Raw genomic sequence first — 22,399 nt, forward strand, 5'->3', positions numbered from 1 at the left:
CTGTAGCCACACTGGCCTCCTTCCTGCTGTTTCTTTAGATGAAAAGTTATCTTTCACCCAGAGCTTTTGCATTTAATGGAGCCAGGGCCTGGGACACTGCCCCAGACAACCACGTGGTTTACTCCCTCATCTCAAGTCTCTGCCTCCTTGATTACCTATTTTAAAACTGCAACTTTTTACCTGCCACTATCATTCCCACACAACATTCTCCTCTCTGGCTTTACTTTTCTCCACAGAACTCCCTAACTTTTAAAATACCATTTATTGGCTTAGCACCTATAGCTCAAGCAGCTAGAGCACCAGCCACATACACCAGAGCTGGCGGGTTTGAATCCAGCCCTGGCCCGCCGAATAACAATGACAAGTACAACCAAAGAACGGCTGGGTGTTATGGTGGGCACCTGTAGTCCCAGCTGCTTGGGAGGCTGAGGCAAGAGAATCAATTAAGCCCGGAGTTTGAGGTTGCTGTGAGCTGTGACGCCACAGCATTCTACCCAGGGTGAAGGCTTGAGACTCCGTCTCAAAAAAAAAAAACCCAAAAAACATTTATTTTACTTATTCTGTTTCGTGCCTATCTCTGCTGGATTTTATTTTGTTTACTACTTATCCCCAGTATCATGAATGTATTGTGGTATATAATAGGTGCTCAATAAATAGTCTTTTTGTAGGGCAATGTTGACAATATCTACCAAATTTAAAATTAGATATTCTATAGCCTAGAAAAAACACTTTTAGAAATTTACCCTACAGACCGGTGTGGTGGCTCACATCTGTAATCCTAGCACTCTGGCAGGCTGAGGCAGGTGTACTGCTTGAGCTCAGGAGCTCAAGCTGAGCAAGAACGAGACCCCGTCTCTAAAAATAGCCGGGTGTTGTGGTGGGTGCCTGTAATTCCAACTACTTGGGGGCAACAGGATCATTTGAGTTTAAGGTTGCTGTGAGCTATAATGTTATGGCACTCCATTGAAAGTGATAAAGTGAGACTCTGTCAGAAGGGAAGGGAAAGAGCGGAGGGGAGGGGAAGAGAAAATTTACCCCATAAATATATATTAGCACAAACAAAGATGTACACATAAGACCGTCAGTCTACCACTGCTTATAAGACAAAAGAACCAGTTTTTAAAATACAGTATATATTGTATGTCATTCAGTTGTAAAATATAACTAAAATCTGTATACGCCATGATATAATAATCTCAAAGGTATAATAATACAGAGAAAAAAATAATATACAGAAAAGAAAGAATGATATGCTCCTATTTAACTTTATTTTTACAGGCTGGGACAAGGAAACACTTATTTTTGTATTAAAGACTTCAGGAAGGAAGCACAAGGCACCATTTAATAGTGGTCTGAGAAAATGGAGAAAGTTATTTTTACTGTGTATCTTTGTGAATATCTAATTTATCATGTACTTGTATTGTCTTCCCAATAAAAAGGGTTTTTTGTATAAAAAGTCTATCATAGCCACTCAAAGTCAACAAAAACAGACTTTCGCATTTGAATGGAAGAGGAAAATTGTGGCACCATGGTTAAAATAAAATTAAATGAGGAACTGAGGCTAGAAATAAAGTTTCCCCAACTATTCACTTTAATGTTTACTTTAGTTCCAGGAATAAAATTAAATGTCATTTCAAATGTTTCTCACTGTTACCAGATGTACTGCGTAACTTAATAAAACACTTGCAAAGTAACAAATTCAAACTCATTTGCAGTCATTTCAGTGAAAGTTATTCTCTTTATTTATAAAATAGGATGCTATAGTGGATAAGCTCTAGGGCTTTTTTCCATCCCTAAAAAGTGTATGTTGTATAGACAAGTAAATTCCTTAATACTTTCAGGTATACTGCAACCTCATCTATTTTACCTGTCTTTTTCTTTCTTTCTTTATTTTTTTTTGAGACAGAGTCTTAGTATGTTGCCCTCGGTAGTGACGTGGTGTCACAGCTCACAGCAACCTCAACCTCTTGAGTTTAAGCAATTCTCTTGCCTCAGCCTCTCAAGTAGCTGGGACTACAGGCACCCACCACAACACCTGGCTATTTTGTTGCTGTTGTTGCCATTGTGGTTTAGCAGACCCAGCCTGGGTTCAAACCTGCCAGCCTCGGTGTATGTGGCCAGCGCCCTACCCACTGAGCTACGGGCACCTCCCTTTTACCTGGTTTTATTCTCATTTATATATAGCTTATTTTTCTTACTATACTTGTTTACAAGTATTGTAAAAGGCTAAGGCATTACATGACCTTTTAAATGAGACCAATAAACTATGAATAGGTGAAAAGATGAAAATAAACTACTACAGAATAAAATATCACTTGCCTTTCTTGAATGGAAGTATTAAACATGTACCGCAAACAGCAAGCCCACACCTGAGGACTATAGATGTGTATAATTCCAGAGAGCCAACTAAAAGAATAGAATAGAAATTAAAAGCTATAGTAATTTATAAATTAACATATTTTAGATTACATTATGCTCAAGGTAATATGAGATATTAATAGTAATACTAAATATTCACTTAAATATCAATAACCCATTGACCAAACCAGGAGCATAGCAAATACTGTCAAGAGATTTCATAAGCCGGGCAGCGCCTGTGGCTCAAGGAGTAGGGCGCCGGTCCCATATGCCGGAGGTGGCGGGTTCAAACCTAGCCCTGGCCAAAAACCAAAAAAAATAAAATAAAAGAGATTTCATAAGCCAGAAAACATTTGTACATTCTCAATAACTTTGTACATGTCATTTCCAAACATGGGTTCCCTTCTCCATCAATCTTTTCATCTATTATCCAAATACTTAAAGGTCTGGTTCAAGTTTGCCTTCTCTAAGAAAATGCCTCTTAGCTTATTTTTCTTGCAAATACTAGTACTGTTCACTGTCTGTACAGCTCACTTCATAGTAAATCATATACTTCAGTATTTATTCTTATATGTGTGAATATTTAAATTTTTTAACATCTGTGGTTATTAATTCCTTGAGAAGAAGCTTTAAAGTTCAACAAAGCAAACAGAATACTATGTATATTATAAGTGCTTGATAAATACTGATATAAATTTTGTAATAATCTGTCTAACTATCATTAAGCACTAAATCTAAAAGAGAAAGCCGTTAACACTATTAACACTAAAGGGAATTTCTGTAAGATTGCCTAGCACTAGATTTTAAATCGTGCTATTTTAAACCCTGGGTTCAAGGTTCCTTAAGAACAAGGGGTAATGAGGGAAGGCTGAAGAAATAGGGCTCTAAGCCTTCAATTTCAACCAGAAAAATTCAACATTTATCTATATTACGGATGGCCATAAAGTTCACGCAATTTAAAAGTGTGCAATGTAAAATTACACATGAACTTTATGGCCACCCTGTGTATTGGAGTTCTTCCTAAGATTGGGCAAAATTTTATTTTAGCTGATTCTACTATTAAATAAGAAAGCTTAAAAACTACTGGCCTTTCTGGCTTTATAAGATGATCTAAATATGCATAGTACAAGTGATCCATATGCACATCATGTACATTTGAATAGATATTTGGCTGCTAAGTTTTCATAAATAATGCACACTTACATGCCCACCAATGGTAGAGAATAAACCTTGGGATCAGATTCCAACAAAAGTAACAATTTGCGTGTTTCATCCATGGTGAGATATCTAAACAGAAGACATTCATGTAAAAATAACTGTTTAAAAGTGATAATCTGAGTACTTAAATTTATTTTAGGTAGGATAATTCAAATGAACGCTGTCTTTCTCACATAAATACACACAAACAAAACAGCTCAAAGTACTCAACTTGGTAAAAGGAAGAGATTAAAGAGATTTAATGTCTTAAAACTTCTTTCTATTAAAAATGATAGCTGAAGATTATCCATCTTTTTAGTTTAGTTTTTTTTTTTTTTTTTCAGATAGTCTTGTTCTGTCACCTGAGCTACAGTGCAGTGGTGTCATCAGAGCTCACAGCGGCTTCAAACTCCTGGGCTCAAGCTATCCTCCTGCCTTGGACTCCCAAGTAGCTGACACTTACAAGTGCTTGCCACCAGGCCCAGCTAATTTTTTCTCTTTTAAGGAGAGATGGGCTCTTGCTAGTCTCAAATTCCTTACCTCAAAGGATCCTCTGATCTCAGCCTACCATAGTGCTAGGTTTATAGGCTAGAGTTACTGTGCCCAGCCTTAAAAAAATTTTGCTCTACAATTTTATTTACAATTTACTTTAATCAAAAGTGTTAACATTGGGTGGCACCTGTGGCTCAGTGGGTAGGGCGCCAGCCCCATATTCCAAGGGTGGTGGGTTCAAACCCGGCCTCAGGACAAACTGCAACAAAAATAGCCGGGTGTTGTGGCGGGAGCCTGTATTCCCAGCTACTCGGGAGGTTGAGGCAAGAGACTTGCCTAAGCCCAGGAGCTAGAGGTTAGGGCCATATCAAGGGCCATAAAGTGAGACTCTGTCAAGGGCCATAAAGTGAGACTCTGTCTCTAAAAAAAAAAAGCATTAACATTATGGTAGACAATTTTGGAACCAAATAGGTTTCCCTTGAAAAAGTGAACTTCCTATTACTGGAAGTGTTCAAGCATCCAGGTGACTTGACAAGTCTGCAGTCTGCAGCAGATGTGACTTCTTGCTGAAGGAAACTGAATTGGGGGGGTACAATCAGCCCTATATTCCTCCAACCACTGTCAAAGAACTTTGGAAACATCATGCTAAAACCCAAAAGCTTTTTCCATAAAAGAACATTATACTACATTTCCACTTTGTTATTATATTATTGAAAGGAAGTTTTTTGTTTTTTTTTTTGTAGAGACAGAGTCTCACTTTAGGGCCCTCGGTAGAGTGCCGTGGCCTCACACAGCTCACAGCAACCTCCAGCTCCTGGGCTTAAGCGATTCTCTTGCCTCAGCCTCCCGAGCAGCTGGGACTACAGGCGCCTGCCACAACGCCCGGCTATTTTTTGGTTGCAGTTTGGCCAGGGCCGGGTTTGAACCCGCCACCCTCGGTATATGGGGCCAGCGCCTTACCGACTGAGCCACAGGCGCCGCCCTGAAAGGAAGTTTTGGTGGAGCCTGTGGCTCAAAGGAGTAGGACAGCTGCCCCATATACCGGAGGTGGCGGGTTCAAACCCAGCCCCAGCCAAAAACTGCAAAAAAAAAAAAAAAAAAAAAAAAAAAGGAATAAAGTTTTAAGGTATGAAATACTGCAATCAAATTTTTTGGAGTTATTTTTAATGTTATGGTTTTACTAATTTTTTTTTCCTGAGACAAAGAAAGTCTCAAGCTGTTGCCCTGGGTAGAGTGCTGTGGGCTCAAGCTATCCTCTAGCCTCAGTTTTTCTATTTTTAGTAGAGATGGGGGTGGGGGATGTCTTGCTTTTGCTCAGGCTCTCTCGAACTCATGAGCTCAAGAAATCTACCCACCTTAGCCTCCCAGAGTGCTAGGATTACAAGCATGAATCACCGCACCCAGCCACTGTTATGGTTTTAAATCACAGAAATAAAAACCAATGTCATTAGTGACATAAAGTCTTGATAGCATCATTAATGATATAATGTACTTTATTGCTGTTATGACCCTAAAACATAATCTTTTTTTGAAGACAGAGTCTCACTCTGTCGCCCTTGGTAGAGGGCCCTGGAATCACAGCTCATAGGAACCTTAAACTCTTGGGCTCAAGTGATCCTCTTGCCTCTCAAGAGCTAGGACCACAGGTACCCACCACAATGCTTGGCTAGTTTTTCTATTTTTAGTAGAGATTGGGGCCTTGCTCTTCCTCAGGCTGGCCTTGAACTTCTGAGCTCAAGCAATCCACCTGCCTCAACCTCCCAAAATGCTAGGATTATAGGCATGAGCCACCACACCTAGCTACTTTTTAAAAATTTTTAATTTTTTTACAGCAATGGGGTCTCACTATGTTGCCCAGGCTGGTCTTAACTCCTGGCCTCCCAAAATGCTAGAATTACAGATGTGAACCACTGCACCTGGCCCAAGCACAGTTTTTAAAAAATTTGTTTATTTCCGGTCCCTAACATAATACCTATTCCATAATGGACTCTAATAAGTACTAGGATGAATACATGAATGTGTTGGAGGAAAAGGCAAGTGTCACAAATTTAATAGATAATTCCAGATATAAAGGGACAAGGGGAATATATGTTTGAATAAAATATCGAATACCCCAGTTATAATCAGCATAACAAGGAGTCATAGATGGATAATTCAAAGATAAATTCATGCTGCATGAATAAATGGGCATGAGTACTAAAAAAAAAAAAAAATTTTTTTTTGTTAATTTTAATAAGATCACTATGATTTTTGACCACTCCACGATTTTGCGATATATCAGCACTTTTTCCTTTGAGCCATCCCAACCAGAAAGTGTCTCTTTAACCAGAGTCTGGGACTCAAAATGGGACCTTTCTTATTGCTCCAGGGATCCTCTTTTTCTCATCTTCTTTTGAAGAGGCATTTTTAGAGGGTAAGACTTGCAGTTGAGCGTACTTTGGCAAACATTTTAACTCTAAAGACCAAACAGGAACTAGGGTAGAGTCAGTGCTAAAGGAAATAAGGACAATGCTTAGAGCTGCCTCTGGTCAAACTTTAAAGCACAGGGTGCTTACATTATCTAAACCTACTTTAGTAGACAACAGACAAATAAAGTAGGTGAGGATCCGGAAGCATGCATTTGGGGTAACCTTTCCTAAGAAACCCAGAGTGGTGATAGGAAGCTGGAATGGATTTTGCTCGAGCTACGTGAGTAAACTATACCCTTGAGTAGTTGACAATTATTCCCTTTCTCTATCAATAAAGCTTATTACTTATAGCTAAAACTGAACATTATAAATAAATACTCCAGCCTTTCTTAGGTTCATAATTAGTCAAATTATAGTTTAAAAAAAAATACACTAAAATTTAAGCAAAGAAGGTAATTTCTCCTTACAGTTTAACATCATAAAACATCAACCAATTTTAATAGAACTTTTACCATCAATTTTTGTAGTTAGTGGGTATAACTCATGGAAAGAAAATCCATGACTGGGTGCTGGCTCATATCTGTAACCCTAGCACTCTGGGAGTGGTGGATTGCTTGAGCAGAAGAGTTCGAGACCAGCTTGAGCAAGACTAAGAACCTGTCTCTACTAAAAATAAAAAATTAGCAGGATGCAGTGGTGCACTGCTAGAGGCAGGTGAATCACTTGAGCTCAAGAGTTCAAGACCAGCCGGAGCAAGAGTGAGACCCTATCTCTGCTGAAAGTAGAAAAACTAGTGGGGTGTTGTGGCAGACACCTGTAGTCCCAGCTACTTGGGAAGCTGCAGTAACAGAATCACTTGAGCCTAAGAGTTTGAGGTTGCTGTGAGCTATAATGCCACCCCACTCTACCTGGGGTGACTGAGAAAGACTCTGTCTGGGGGAAAAAAAAAAAAAAAGAAAAGAAAAAGAAACAAAGAAACAAAACTCCATATTCAGCAAATATTAACAACTTTAATAATTGCTTTCCCTGATTATTGATCAAGCCTCCAGATCTCTGGCTTATAAACTGACTACACAATTATTTCACATTACATGGATATCCCAATACAACAAATACCAAAAATTGTGGATTAATGTATCTTTGTTTTTTTTTTATTATTTTTTTTATTAAATCATAACTGTATACATTGATATGATCATGGGATTAATGTATCTTTGACTTACCCATATTTATAAGTCCCTTGAACTTGAGAAATATTCAGATTACTGCTCAAGTTTCTTGCAAGAGCCGTTGGGATAATGGAGATGGGCTTCACAGGTGTACACCTAAAGTTGTTTGCTAGAGTTACTGCTGCCCAATGGAAGTCAAAATCCACATTGTCCAAACTCTCCCTGCAAGTGAAATGAGCTCTTATGGAAAGCAGCTTACCACAGTCCAAGGAATCTTTGCTACATATGTGGTGCTGCAGAGCCTGAGAAATCAATATTAAACAATTATTTTAAAACTTCAAAATGTGTCCATATCTCTAAAGTTAAATTTATACTGTGGCATATACACATATATCTTACACTAACAAAATTTAGTTCTGATTTGTAACATTTCAGTTCTCATTTTGTCCATGTGACCAAAAATCTATGTGAACAATTATATCAAAGCAAATAAGATTTACTGTCCTAAGCTCCATTATACATTTCCAACTTAGATGTCCTAGAAGCACTTCAAATTTTCTTTGAGACAGGCTCTCATTGTCTTCTGCACTGGAGTGCAGTGGCATCATCAGCCTCCTGAGTAGCTAGGACTATACGCATACACCACCATGCCTGGGTAATTTTTCCATTTTTTTGTAGAGACAAGGTCTTAGGCTATGCATTTCAAATTCTTACTGGGGAATGTCACTCCCAATAAATAGTTACTACACGGGAAGAAATGGACATAAATTAATTCTGACTCAGCCTGGAAGAATTTAAAGTCCATTCCTTTTTGACTCCTTTCTTGTTACCCCAAATTATTAAGCTGGTTCTTCCTTGTATTTGTTTCCTTGTGCCCACTGTGTCCTTATAACTACCCCTCTACTATAAGCTAATACCTATATATCCCTTTTTCATCCACGCTCAACTATTGCAATAGCTACCTTCTCTGACTCCAGACGGCTTATCCTATCAGATTAACTATATCTGATTCAACAAAATCTCCTCTTTTAAGAAACTTTAATGGGCTCAGAACCTATAGCTCAAGCGGCTAAGTCACCAGCCACATACACCAGAGCTGGTGGGTTCGAATCCAGCCAGACCTGCCAAACAACAATGACAACCACAAACAAAAAATAGCTGGGTGTTGTGGCAGGCACCTGTAGTCCCAGTTACTTGGGAGGCCGAAGCAAGAGAATCGCTTATGCCCAGGAGTTGGAGGTTATTGTCAGCTGTGATGCCACAGCACTCTACCCATGGCGACAGCTTGAGGTTCTGTCTCAAAAACTAAAAACAAAAAATCTTTAATGGCTACATGTCCCATATGACAAAATTGAAGCTCCTTTGCCTGGCAGACTTTCTATAATATAGCCAAACTAATATACCAGTTTGATTGACCACAAATCCAGCAAAAAATTACAACCTTAAGATTACCCTTAGCACATTTTGAACTCTCCTATCTTGGTCACACTGTATCTTCTTCTGGAATTCTACCCACATCATTTACCTAGGATTTCTGTCCTCAGAAACCACATTTGATTAGATTTTAGGTCCATGACAATTCAGTCAGAAATCATGATGAGTGGCTCTGTCCTGTTTTCCTAGCACTCTGGAAGGCCAAAGAAGGTGGGCTGTTTGAGCTCATAGGTACCAGACTAGCCTGAGCAAGATCGAGACCTCATCTCTAAAAATAGGCAGGCTTTATGGCCAGCACCTATAGTCCCAGCTACTTGGGAGGCTGAGGCAAGAGGATTGCTTGATCCTAAGAGTTTGAGGTTGCTGTGAGCTATGACACCATGGCACTCTACTGAGGGGGAAAGTGAGACTCTGTCTCAAAAAAATATATTTTTTCCAAAACAAAATATTAAAAATATATAATTTTTTATAATTTTATTAATTTAATATAATTTAATTATATTAAAATATAATATTTTATTTAAAAATATATAAATTACATAATTATTTAAATAAATATATATATAAATGAATACTTCCTAAATACAGCTTTATTAAAATACATCATATTAAACACAGCTTGATTCTTGGGTTGAATTAAGAATAATCAATGAATCTCACCGTAAAAGTTGAACTGAAGTCATCTGGATTATAAACTATCACTTCCCTTGAACAAAGTCCCTGGGTTTGAATTTTGCATGGAATCAAAAAGTCCCCAGGAAGAAGAGCAGTAGGGGTTAATTCTAAGGATTCAGGTACTTCTCGACCAGGGTCAAAACGATCTAGTATCAATGTCACACCTTCTTCATCTGAAGAACAAAATATAATAGCTATCATACAGTACGTAAATTAAAAACATGAAATCAAGCAAAACCACATTACAGCCAAGTACTACGTTCATACCAATAGTATAGCAAACTCTTTAAAAAATGACTTGGTTACGTGTTCTTCCACCTGACTAGATTGTTAAATCTGTAATGGATGGTTTTATTCATCTTTATATCCTTGTTGCATAGCAAATAAAATTAGCACAAAGCACATGCAATAGTTGGCTGAATCAATAAATATAAATTCTATTATATCATACAAGTAATTTTTTTAAAGTATATTACCTTCATCCACTGTGAGAGAACCAAGTAAAAAGCATGCCCGATTTTTTTTATTCTGCTTAGCATGGCGATAAGCAAGTCGAATGGTCTTTTCAGTCACCACAAGCTTTGGATTTCTGAAAAAATAAAAAAATATTTTACAATGTGATGGATATGATATCCTAAAAAACCTTCCTGCCATAAAATGCTGCCTAAAATATAACACATAACTTCTAAAATATCATTGTTAAGAAATTTCAGGATTGAAGGCAGGAGGAAAGGAGGTCCACTTGGAAACCAACAAAAAGCAGACATTGAAGCTATAGTTGTTCTCCAAGCATTTACTTCACTTTATGAAACAGAGCAGGAATTGACAAACTATGAGGCCAGTCTCAAGTTTTCGTAAATAAAGTACAATTCAAACAGTCACATCCATTTGTTTATACATGGTCTGTGGACTTTAAATATTAATAGCATAGTAGAAAAGTTTATAACATTAAACTTTGTGATTTCTGTGCCTACATCAGAAAAGTAGAAAAACTTCAAAGAAACAACCTCCTGATGTATCTCAAAGAACTAGAAAAGAGCAAACCAAACCCCAAAGTACAAGAAATAATAAAGATCAGAGCAGAAATAAATGAAATTGAAACTAAAAAACAATATAAAACACAAACAAAATGAAAGTTTCTTGAAAATGTAAATAAAATCAATAAATCATTAGTCAAACTAAGAAAAAAGTGAGACCAAAATAAATAAAATCAGAGATGAAAAAGAAGACATTGCGGCGCCTGTGGCTCAAAGGGGTAGGGCGCCGGCCCCATATGCCGGAGGTGGCAGATTCAAACCCAGCCCTGGCCAAAAACTGCAAAAAAAAAGAAGAAGACATTGCAATTGATACATTAAGAAATCCAAAAGATCATTAGAGACTATGAGCAACTGTTACACATACAAGCCAATAAAATGGAAAACCTAGAAGAAATGGATAAATTCCTAGATACATACAACTTATCAAGATTGAACCAAGAAGAAATTTATAACCTGAATAAACCAATAATAAGACAGAAGGAGTAATAAAAAGTCTCACATCAAAGAAAAGTCCAGGTCCTGAAGGTTTCACTGATGAATTCTACCAACATTCCAGGAAGAACTAATACCAATCCTACTTACCCTATTCTAAAAAACTGAGGGGAGAATACACCTAAACTCATTCAAGGAGGTCTATATAACCTTGATACCAAAACCAGACAAAGACACAACAAAAAAAAACTATAGGCCAATATCTCTGATGAACACAGATGCAAAAATCTTTAACGAATCAAATTTTACAATACATTAAAAAGACTTTTCAACATGATCAAGTAGGATTCATCCCAGGGATGCAAGGATGGCTCCACATGAGAAAACCAATCAATGTGATACATCGTTATCGACAGAATGAAGGACAAAAACTATTATCATTTCAATTGATGCTAAAATAGCATTACATAGAATTCAACATCCCAGTATGGAGAAACCTCAAAGCACTCAACCTAGACCTCCCATTCGATCCTGCAATCCCATTAATGGGCATCTACCCAGAAGGAAAAAAATCCTTTTATCATAAGGACACTTGTACTAGACTGTTTATTGCAGCTCAATTTACAGTCGCCAAAATGTGGAAACAGCCTAAATGCCCACCAACCCAGGAATGGATTAACAAACTGTGGTATATGTATACCATGGAATACTATTCAGCCATTAAAAAAAATGGAGACTTTACATCCTTCGTATTAACCTGGATGGAAGTGGAAGACATTATTCTTAGTAAAGCATCACAAGAATGGAGAAGCATGAATCCTATGTACTCAATCTTGATATGAGGACAATTAATGACAATTAAGGTTATGGGGGGGGCAGAAAGAGGGATGGAGGGAGGGGGGTGGGGCCTCAGTGTGTGTCACACTTTATGGGGGCAAGACATGATTGCAAGAGGGACTTTACCTAACAATTGCAATCAGTGTAACTGGCTTATTGTACCCTCAATGAATCCCCAACAATAAAAAAAAAAAAAAAAAAAAAATGAATTCAACATTCCTTCATGATAAACTCTCAAAATACTAGGTACAGAAGGAACTTACTTCAACATGATAAAAGTCATATATGACAGACCCACAGCTAGTATCATAATGAATGGGGAAAAACTGAAACCCTTCCCTATAAAATCTAGAAAATGACAGGATATTCACTTTTGTCACTGTTATTTAAGAGGGTACTGGAAGTTCTAGCTAGAGCAATTAGACAAAAGAAAGAAATAAAGAGCATCCAAACTGGAAAGGAGGAAGTCAAATTATTCTTGTTTGCAGATGATATGATCTTACATCTAGAGCACTGATTTCAAATAAACAATCTAATGATGTGTCTCAAAGAACTAGAAAAGAGCAAACCAAACCCCAAATTAGAAGAAATATGGTATGCCATGGCACACTGGTATGCGGTGAGAGAATCTTAGGTGTGTTGCAAAAATTTTTAAAGATCATTATATTTTCAAAAGAAGTTTAAAGCACAATAAGTGTATACAACTTATCCTTTTTTTACTCTTTTTTTGATCAACATAATTTAAGTGTGCCACAAAAGTTTAACTATAGATTCAAGCGTGCCATGAGATAAAATGGTTGGAAAACACTGATATAAACAACTGCCCCCCCCCCCAAAAAATAATGGAACTGACAAATTCAGTAAAGTTGCAGGATATAAAACCAACATACCAAAATAGCAACATTTCTACATGCCAACAGTAAATAATCTGGAGGAAGAAAAAAACCAAGAAAGTAATCCCATTTACAATAGCTACAAATAAAATAAAATACCTAGGAATAATTTAACTGAAGAAATAAAAGATCTCCATTACGAAAACCATAATACATTGATGAAATTGAAGAGAACACAAAAAAATGGAAGATATCAAATGCTCATGGATTGGAAAACTCTCCTTATAGCCTCATGAGAGGCATGGCCAGGTGGGCACCTGAGAGATCTTAAACCCCCTACCCCTTTTTCGTCTGTGCCACAGGGATGGGTCCTGTGCTGCGTAAGGAAACTCCCCTGAAGTTTACTTTTCAAAATAAAAAAGGGGGTGGGGCGCTGGGCATAGTGGCTCATGCCTGTAATCCTAGCCAGCACTCTGGAAAGCCAAAGTGGGTGGACTGTTTGAGCTCACAAGTTTGAGACCAGCCTGAGCCAGAGCAAGACCTCATCTCTAAAAATAGCCGGGCATTGTGGCAGGCACCTGTAGTCCCAGCTACTTGGGAGGCGCCCGCCACAATGCCCGGCTATTTTTTGGTTGCAGTTCAGCCGGGGCTGGGTTTGAACCTGCCACCCTCGGTATATGGGGCCGGTGCCCTACCGACTGAGCCACAGGCGCTGCCCAGTACTCAGAACTTTAGATTTGCAGAATATTTTAACTGTGAAATTAAGATTATTTTTCAAAAGCATAAAGGACAGATTTAAGAAGAAGCAGAAGGAATATTTTGTCTGAGGGGAACCGCTGAATGGAAAAGGAAAGAAAAATGAGTATTGGTCATAGTCATCAACTTTGCCCTACACATCCTTTTATGACTCCTGCTTATATAGGTTTGATTTGAAAAAAGAAATTTGAAAAAAGAAATCTTGTACCTGTAGTAATTGAGATGTAAGTAGATGAAATCTCCAATGGGCACCGGGTTCCAAAGTGCACATTTGGATGGAGGAAAGTGGAAAGGTACCATCTTGCTTGCAGGAAACCTTTTAAAAGCATAATTTAAAATTAAAGCACAAGGAACAGTAAACTTGGTAGAAATGTTGCAAGAAACAACTATCTTTAAATTACGGTACTTTTCAGAATACTTTTGTAATTTTCAAAGTATCAAAACATCTTTAAAAAAAATTAAAAGCAAAAAGAAAACTCACTTCTAACTCTACTATCTGGTACTCAAAATTTGGGTATAGCTTTTTTTGTCTTTTTTCCCGATGTCTACATAAATTTATGTACACATAAGCTTTAAAAAAAACCTGGATAGGGGCGGCGCCTGTGGCTCAGTCGGTAAGGCGCCAGCCCCATATACCGAGGGTGACGGGTTCAAACCCGGCCCCGGCCAAACTGCAACCAAAAAATAGCCGGACATTGTGGCGGGCGCCTGTAGTCCCAGCTACTCGGGAGGCTGAGGCAAGAGAATCGCTTAAGCCCATGAGTTGGAGGTTGCTGTGAGCTGTGTGAGGCCACGGCACTCTACCGAGGGCCATAAAAGTGAGACCCTGTCTCTACAAAAAATAAAAAAACAAACAAAAAAAAAAAAAACCTGGATAATCAATTCTTTTTTTTTTTTTTTTTTTTAGACAGTCTTACTATCTCGCCCTCGGTAGAGTGCCATGGTGTCACACAGCTCATAGCAAACTCCAACTCCTGGGCTTAGGCAATTCTCTTGCCTCAGCCTCCTGAGTAGTTGGGACTACAGGCGCCCGCCACAATGCCCAGCTATTTTTTTGTTTTTGTTGCAATTTGACCTGGCTGAGTTTGAACCCACCAGCCTCGGTATATGGGGCCAGTGCCCCACCCCCTGAGCCACAGGAACCGCCCATGGATAATCAATTCTATAAATTCTACTTTAAGTAACAGAAAAACAGTATAAACCATAAATTTCCATTTAAATTTAAAATCTTTCTGCACTAATTTCCAGACAACTGCTGGATAACAATACACAATAGTTAGGAAAAACACAAAAACTTAATAGATCTTATTTCCCAGTGTTTCTTTGGTATTTGGGGCCCTATTATAGAAGTTTAATTATTGAAGCATCAGAAGGACATTATTATAAATAATTGTTCAACAAAGATCCCAATGGCAATGTAAAGCAAGCTTTCAATGTTAAATCATACCGGGTAACAACCGTAAAGTTTTTATTTTACATAAGAGTGTAACACCACCAAACCAAGATAAGAAAAAGACAATGGAAAGAAAAGATGAGAGAGAAAATATCATCCAAGGTCACACATGTAATTAAAGCAAAAAAATTCTTACAGTGAGCTACCTACAGCAGTGCATTTGCATAATAGTAGACTATTAAATAGTTAAACTAAAAGAGTTTCATGGGGCAGCGCCTGTGGCTCAAGGAGTGCTGGTTTCAAATACCAGGGGTGACAGGTTCAAGCCCAGCCCCAGCCAAAACTGCAAAAAAGATAAATAAATAATAATATTTATCATATACTAAGAATACTTTATCTAATTTTCATGCATCATCTGAAGAAGCTTCTCAACTAAACTACCAGACTGCCAGGTACTAGACACCCTACTCGGCACTTTATACAGAGTGGACATAAATTTTGTGAGCAACTTAAATTAGTTTACTTTTTTTTTCTTTTGAGACAGAGTCTCACTATGTTGCCCTCGGTAGAGTGCTGTAGCATCACAGCTCACAGCAACTTCAAACTCTTGTGCTTAAGCGATTCTCTTGCCTCAGCCTCCCAAGTAACTGGGACTATAGGCGTCCGCCACAACACCCAGCTATTTTTGGGTTGTAGTTGTCATTGTTGTTTGGCAGGCCCAGGCCAGTTCGAAACAGCCAGCTCCCCCTCACCCATGTGGCCAGTGCCCTAGCCACTGAGCTACAGGCACTTAGCCAGTTTACTTTTTTTTTTTTTAATTTTTTAATTTCAGGTTAATGTTGAGTACAAACGACCAAATCACAATACTTGAATTTGTCAGGTAAAGTCCCTCTAATTTACTATTTAAATTGCACATGAACTTTATGTCCATCCGTATTCACAGTATTTTAGCTACAACATTCCAAAACATTTTTTTATCCATTTCATTGATAAATGTAAGTTCCCTAACTTCATACAGCAATTAAATAGCAGAGCCGAGATATGAATCCAAGTGATTCTGATTTCAAAACTCCTATTTCGGCTCAGCGCCTGTAGCTCAAGTGGCTAAGGTGCCAGCCACATACACCAGAGCTGGCCGGTTTGAATCTAGCCTGGGCTTACCAAACAAGAACTACAGCCAAAAAATAGCTGGGCGTTGTGGCGGGCACCTGTAGTCCCAGCTACTTGGGAGGCTGAGGCAAGAGAATCACTTAAGCCCAGGAGTTGGAGGTTGCTGTGAGCTGTGATGCCATAGCACTCTACCCAGGGCAACACCTTGAGGCTCTGTCTCAAAAAAAACAAAAAACAAAAAAAACTCCTATTTCTAGAAACTGAATTGTGTAGCAGTTTAGAGCTTGAGTTCATATTCTGGTTCTACCACATTCCTGCTGTGTATTTTAAAATACTTACTTAATTTGATCTCACAATATCTATATGAAAGATTTTCTTTTTCTTTTCTTTGAGACAGAGCCTCAAGCTGTCGCCCTGGGTAAAGTGCCGTAACATCACAGCTCACAGCAACCTCCAACTCCTGGGCTCAAGCAATTCTCCAGCCTCTGCCTCCCAAGTAGCTGGGACTACAGGCACCCGCCACAATGCCTGGATATTTTTTTGGTTGCAGCTGTCGTTGTTGTTTGGTGGGCCCAGGCTGGATTTGAACCCGCCAGCGCAGGTATATGTGGCTGGCACCTTAGCTGCTTAAGCCACAGGTGCCAAGCCTATATGAAGGATTGTCAATCCTCCCTTGATGAGACAAGGACAGTATGAGATTAAGAAATGTGTTCAAGGCTCGGCGCCTGTAGCTCAAGCGGCTAAGGTGCCAGCCACATGCACCTGAGCTGGCGGGTTTGAATCCAGCTTGGGCCCGCCAAACAACAATGACAGCTACAACCAAAAAAAAAAAAATAGCCGGGCATTGTGGCGGGCGCCTGCAGTCCCAGCTACTTGGGAGGTGGAGGCAGGAGACTCGCTTGAGCCCAGGAGTTGGAGGTTGCTGTGAGTTGCTGGGAGCACTCTACTCAGGGCAACAGCTTGAGGCTCTGTCTCAAAAAAAAAAAAGAAATGTGTTCAAAGTTACAAAGGCATAAGTGACAAAACTGCCAGTTTTTCTGTCTCTCATATTTATCATTTACCTACTAGTCAGAGATGGTACAGCATAGGGGTTTAAAGAAAGGAACCTGGAAATCAACCTCTTGGGGTTCAAAATCTGGCTTAAAAGTTTCCTAGCAGTGTGACCTTGATTAAGTTAATTAACTTCTCTTTGCCTCAGATTACAGATTCTTCTTTCATTAAAATGGGGTATCAGTATCTCCTTTTTTTTTTGTAGAGACAGTCTCACTTTACCGCCCTCGGTGGGGTGCCATGACGTCACAGGACTCACAGCAACCTCTAACTCTTGGGCTTACACGATTCTCTTGCCTCAGCCTCCCGAGCAGCTGGGACTACAGGCGCCCCGCCACAACGCCCGGCTATGTTTTGGTTGCAGTTTGGCCGGGGCTGGGCTTGAACCCGCCACCCTTAGTATAGGGGGCCGGCGCCATACTCACTGAGCCACAGGCACCGCCCAGAATCCCCTTTTGTTTGTTTTAGAGATAAGCGTTCTCTCTTTATCGCCCTCGGTAGAGTGCCATGACGTCACAGCTCACAGTAACCTCCAACTCCTGGGCTTAGGCAATTCTCTTGCCTCAGCTTCCCGAGTAACTGGGACTACAGGCGCCTGCCCATTTTTTTGTTGCAGTTTAGCCGGGCCCGGCTCCTCCTCCTCCACCACTCTCAGTATATGGTGCCGCCGCCCTACTCACTGAGTCACAGGCGCTGCCCATATATGAGTACCTCCTTATAGAGTTGTACTAGATATTAAATGAGTCAATACACGTAAAGTGCTTAAAAGAATATCTACTTCATAGTAAGTGATCAACATCAGCTATTTCGTTTTTGCTCTCAGTAGTCCACAGTATGTCTAAAGGCCAACCTACACTACTTCAGGTTTATTTCCTCAGTAGTACAGAGTAGAATTCAAATTTAAATCCTGGCTATCACTTACTAACTACATAACCTTGAGCTGGTTAATCTCTATGCTACAGTTTCCTCATTAAATATAAAAAGTGGATAATAATAGTACCTATCTGATAAGTTTGTTTGAGGATTAAGTATAATGCATAGGAAGTGCTTGGTACAGCACTAGGCACATAGTAAGACTTAAACAAATACTGTTCTTAATTAGTTGTATGGTTTTGTTTTTGTTTTTTGAGAGACAGTCTCACTTAGTTGCCCTGGGGAACCACAGCAACCTCGAACTGCTGGGCTCAAGCAATCCTTTTCCCTTAGTCTCCTGAATAGCTGGGACTATAGGCACTCACACCACCACCTAGCTTTTTCTATATTTAGCTGAGACAGAGTCTCACTTTTGCTCAGGCTGGCCTCAAACTCCTGAGCTCAGGGAAGCCACCCACCATGACCTCCCAGAATACTAGGATTACAGGCGTGAGTCACTGTGCCCGTCTGTTACTAGTTTTTTAGTTAACTTGGAGTATATAGTAGACTTTGGAGGCAGGGGAGACACAAACTGAAACTTATACCTCAAAACTAGATGCAAAATTTTACGTAGGTGTTATGTGAGTGCTTTGTCTTAGTGAATAAAACTGACAGCTCTCTGAACAGCAGATATTCAAAGGGGTCTATAAACCACTTCTCAATCATACACTTATCAGAACTGCTGTGCAAACCCCCAGAGATTACTGAAAACTAGAGGTCACTAAATGAGTGAAGTAAACTAGAGTTGAATATGCCAAGAATAACCACTGTAAATCACATGAGTATATATCTTACCTATGATATAAGGAATGAAACTGGCCTCAAAGTTAATCTAACAATAAAATTAAAAAGAGAATATACTGAATTTTTTCTTTTTTTAAGACAGAGTCTCATTATGTCACCCTCAGTAGAGTGCCGTGCCATCATAGCTCAGAGCAACCTCAAACTCTTGGGCTTAAGTGATTCTCTTGCCTCAGCCTCCCAAGTAGCTGGAACTACAGGTGCCCACCACAACGCCTGGCTATTTTTGGGTTGTAGTTGTCATTATTGTTTGGCAGGCCTGGGCTGGGTTCAAAACTGCCAGATCCGGTTGTCTGTGGCTGGCATCGTAGCCTCTGAGCTAGAAGTGCTGAGCCTATACTGAACTTCTTACATACTGTATTGTTCAAAGAACAGAAGTTGACAAATTTTCAAAGAGTAAGAGATGGCAATGGGATAGAACAGAAGAGCCAAAATTAAAGCAAAGAGAGTATGATGCCTCCTTGAGTCATGTTTTCCATGGTCTTCATCAAGAACACCTGGCACAAAGACAACACAGAGATTGCACAGATGCAATTCTAGTTTGGAATAAAAAAAAAAAAACATCACATGTTAGCATTAATTGATCCTCCCTAGGGGAAAAGGAACAACGAATGATCCAAAGACCTAAATAACCTAAGCCTATTTGCCTAATCTCCAGAATGACAGACAGAAAATTAGGAGACAGATGGCAAGCTCCTCCTTCCTACTCCACAAGTGGGAGAGACTTAGAACATTTGAGGAAATTTGGTATACTCAGTGTGAGATTATTCCCATCAAGGAATTAGTATCCTCAAGAGGGAAGGAAGCCAACCACTTTCCCACTTGTCTAGAATATAAATAAATACCTATGTAATTTTTAGTCTCATGAGTTCAAGTACTGTTTATTTCCCATCAATAAAAAGATCTTCTAGTAACTAAAATAAGTGAAGCAGAAAATGGAACTAACAACTTGAGTGTCTATTATGCACTAGAAAGTTCAATTTATTATTTGTTTATTTATTTTCTGAGACAGAGTCTCACTTTGTTACCCTTGGTAGAGTGCCGTGGTGTCATAACTCACAACAACCTCAAACTCTTGGGCTCAAGTGATTCTCTTCCCTCAGTCTCTCGAGTAGCGTCCACTACAATGCCTGGCTATTTTTTAGAGATGTGGTCTGCCCAGGCTCAGGCTGGTCTTGAACTTGTGAGCTCAGGCAATCCACCCACCTTGGCCTCCCAGAGTGCCAGTGGACCCTTTAGTTTAGTAATCTTACTTAACTCTTTTTTTTTTTTTTTTTTTTTTAGTAGAGACAGAGTCTCACTTTATGGCCCTCGGTAGAGTGCCATGGCATCACACAGCTCACAGCAACCTCCAACTCCTGGGCTCAAGCAATTCTCTTGCCTAAGCCTCCCGAGTAGCTGGGACTACAGGTGCCCGCCACAACACCCAGCTATTTTTTGGTTGCAGTTCAGCCGGGGCCGGGTTTGAACCCACCACCCTCGGTATACGGGGCCGGCACCTTACCGACTGAGCCACAGGCGCCGCCCCTTACTTAACTCTTCACAGTAATCTTCTGGTAGAGATTACCATACTCATTTTACAGATGAGATAATGAGGCTTAGTTAATTAATTTGATCAAAGTCACCCACCTAACAAGTGGTAGAATTGAGATACGAACTCAGATTTTCCTGATTCTAAAGATTATATTCTTTCTTCTCTTCAAATCTACCTTTCTCAAGTCATGGAACATCTGTAGAAATAAAACATTTTGTAAAAATAATTCTATACCTGGTATTCATATGAGGTCTTGGAAGAGGATACATACGCTCCATGATATCTGGTGAATGATTTAATTTCAAATCCTTAGTATCCTAAAGAAGTAAAGAGAATATTACTAGTAAATGATTAAAACAAGGAATAAGAAAATTACTTAATCATATATTAACAAAATTATGGGCAAAATTAGGTTCCTTATATGAAGAGTGACTATAGATTAATAATATTAAGTGCTTGTAGATTCTACTGATCACCTTCATACTTTACAGTCCTTCTGCCCATAACTTACCGTTAATATTTATTTTAAGCAGCAAAATCTACCAGTATATCTAGTCATTAAAAAAAGCACAGATTCTGCTATAAAATCTTTGTATTCACTTAGTAATCTGGGTAGGACAGGTAGTATTTAATGTATGAGTATTTAAATTTTTTTTGAGAGAGGGTGTCACTATCACCTAAGCTGCAGTGCAGTGGCATTATGTATGACAGCTCTGCATAATCTCAAACTCCCAGGTTCCTGAGTAGCTAGGACCACAGGTGGACACCAGCATGCCAGGCTAATTTTTAAAATTTTTAGTAGAGATGGGGTCTCCCTGTGTTGTCCAAGCTAGTCTCAAACTCCTGGCCTCAAGTAATCCTCCCACCTTGGCCTCCCAAAGTGCTGGGGTTACAGGCATGAGCCACTGCGCCCAGCCTAAGGTATGAGATTTCAGCCAAATCCTCAGAAAACCACAAAACGATAGGAACAATTTAAGCTAGATACTTATTGAGCCTAAAGTCTTCAAAAAATCTTCAATCTTCTGGCAATGGAAGAAAAATACTGACTTGTATCAGTGAGAAAATCACACACACACACCCCTTTTTTTTTGCTCCACATGCCCTCTCTAGCCCCCTCATTCACTACCATAGCTTTTGCATGTATCTGTACAGAGTGAACCTTCAGCTTCCACTTCTCTTCTGAGTTTCGAACTCTGATTTCTAATTGCCAATTGAATAGCTCCATCTAAATATTATTGAAGCAAATTACAGATCATTTAGTCCTTTCTTTACAGTTCAGTATTTCCTATATTCTTTTAAGTCTTAGAGTTCTTTAGGCCCTGCACATTCTGCTTCAATTCCAGAAAAAAATGAATTGTCTGAGGAATTGGTAATACAGGTGCAGAAATCATTTTGAAGATAATTTTTAGATAAGTCAAAGACTAAAAATATTTGCAAAAACAAATTCCTATGGGATGTACACTTAGAAAGTTGACTAAAAAGTCCTTCCAAGAGATATCTGGGCTTCAGAAGTTTAAGGCAGCTTCTGTGGAAGAATGCAGACTTTAATCTCTAAAGCCTCTCCATAGTACTTGCTTGTCATGGATAACAGTATTCAGATGTATAACTCTACAAAGTGTATTAAGTGCCATTCTTTTCTTCATTAAACAAAAGTGTCTTCAAATTCCATATTTCTATCTTCTTCCTTTACCCAACAGTGTGAAAGGATGTTAACATATTCCTCATTTTAAAACAATACACATAAGGTATTTTGTTCTGACAGTATTTCACAAGCAATTAAAGCTACTGAAACTAAAACCACACAAAACCTAGCAAAACATATTCTCCTCAGATAATGGCATCATGTGTCAAATGGAAATCATGGCCATCCTCACCTCCTCCTCCCTCTTCCCCCACATAAAGTCTCTTTCCAACCCCATCACTTTAGTTGCTAACTTCATCACCTCTCACCAGATTTACCTCAACGTCTCC

The 22,399-nt window shown here is 39.1% G+C and overlaps 1 protein-coding gene across 1 annotated transcript in view; it reads right to left on the minus strand.

Annotated features, from left to right (window-relative positions):
• STIL (STIL centriolar assembly protein) overlaps positions 1 to 20,739 on the minus strand; it is a 71,250-nt gene extending 50,511 nt beyond the window's left edge. The window contains exons 1-7 of the mRNA XM_053575966.1: positions 20,663 to 20,739; positions 13,837 to 13,944; positions 10,210 to 10,322; positions 9,719 to 9,906; positions 7,679 to 7,926; positions 3,562 to 3,645; positions 2,320 to 2,406 (exon numbers count right to left, since the gene is read on the minus strand). Of these exons, the coding sequence (XP_053431941.1) occupies positions 2,320 to 2,406; positions 3,562 to 3,645; positions 7,679 to 7,926; positions 9,719 to 9,906; positions 10,210 to 10,322; positions 13,837 to 13,944; positions 20,663 to 20,706 (872 nt within the window). The 5' untranslated portion in view covers positions 20,707 to 20,739. The remainder of the gene's footprint in view (positions 1 to 2,319; positions 2,407 to 3,561; positions 3,646 to 7,678; positions 7,927 to 9,718; positions 9,907 to 10,209; positions 10,323 to 13,836; positions 13,945 to 20,662) is intronic.
• Positions 20,740 to 22,399: the final 1,660 nt, after the last annotated feature.

The sequence above is a fragment of the Nycticebus coucang genome, chromosome 22, assembly GCF_027406575.1.
Source record: "Nycticebus coucang isolate mNycCou1 chromosome 22, mNycCou1.pri, whole genome shotgun sequence".
NCBI lineage: Eukaryota > Metazoa > Chordata > Mammalia > Primates > Lorisidae > Nycticebus > Nycticebus coucang.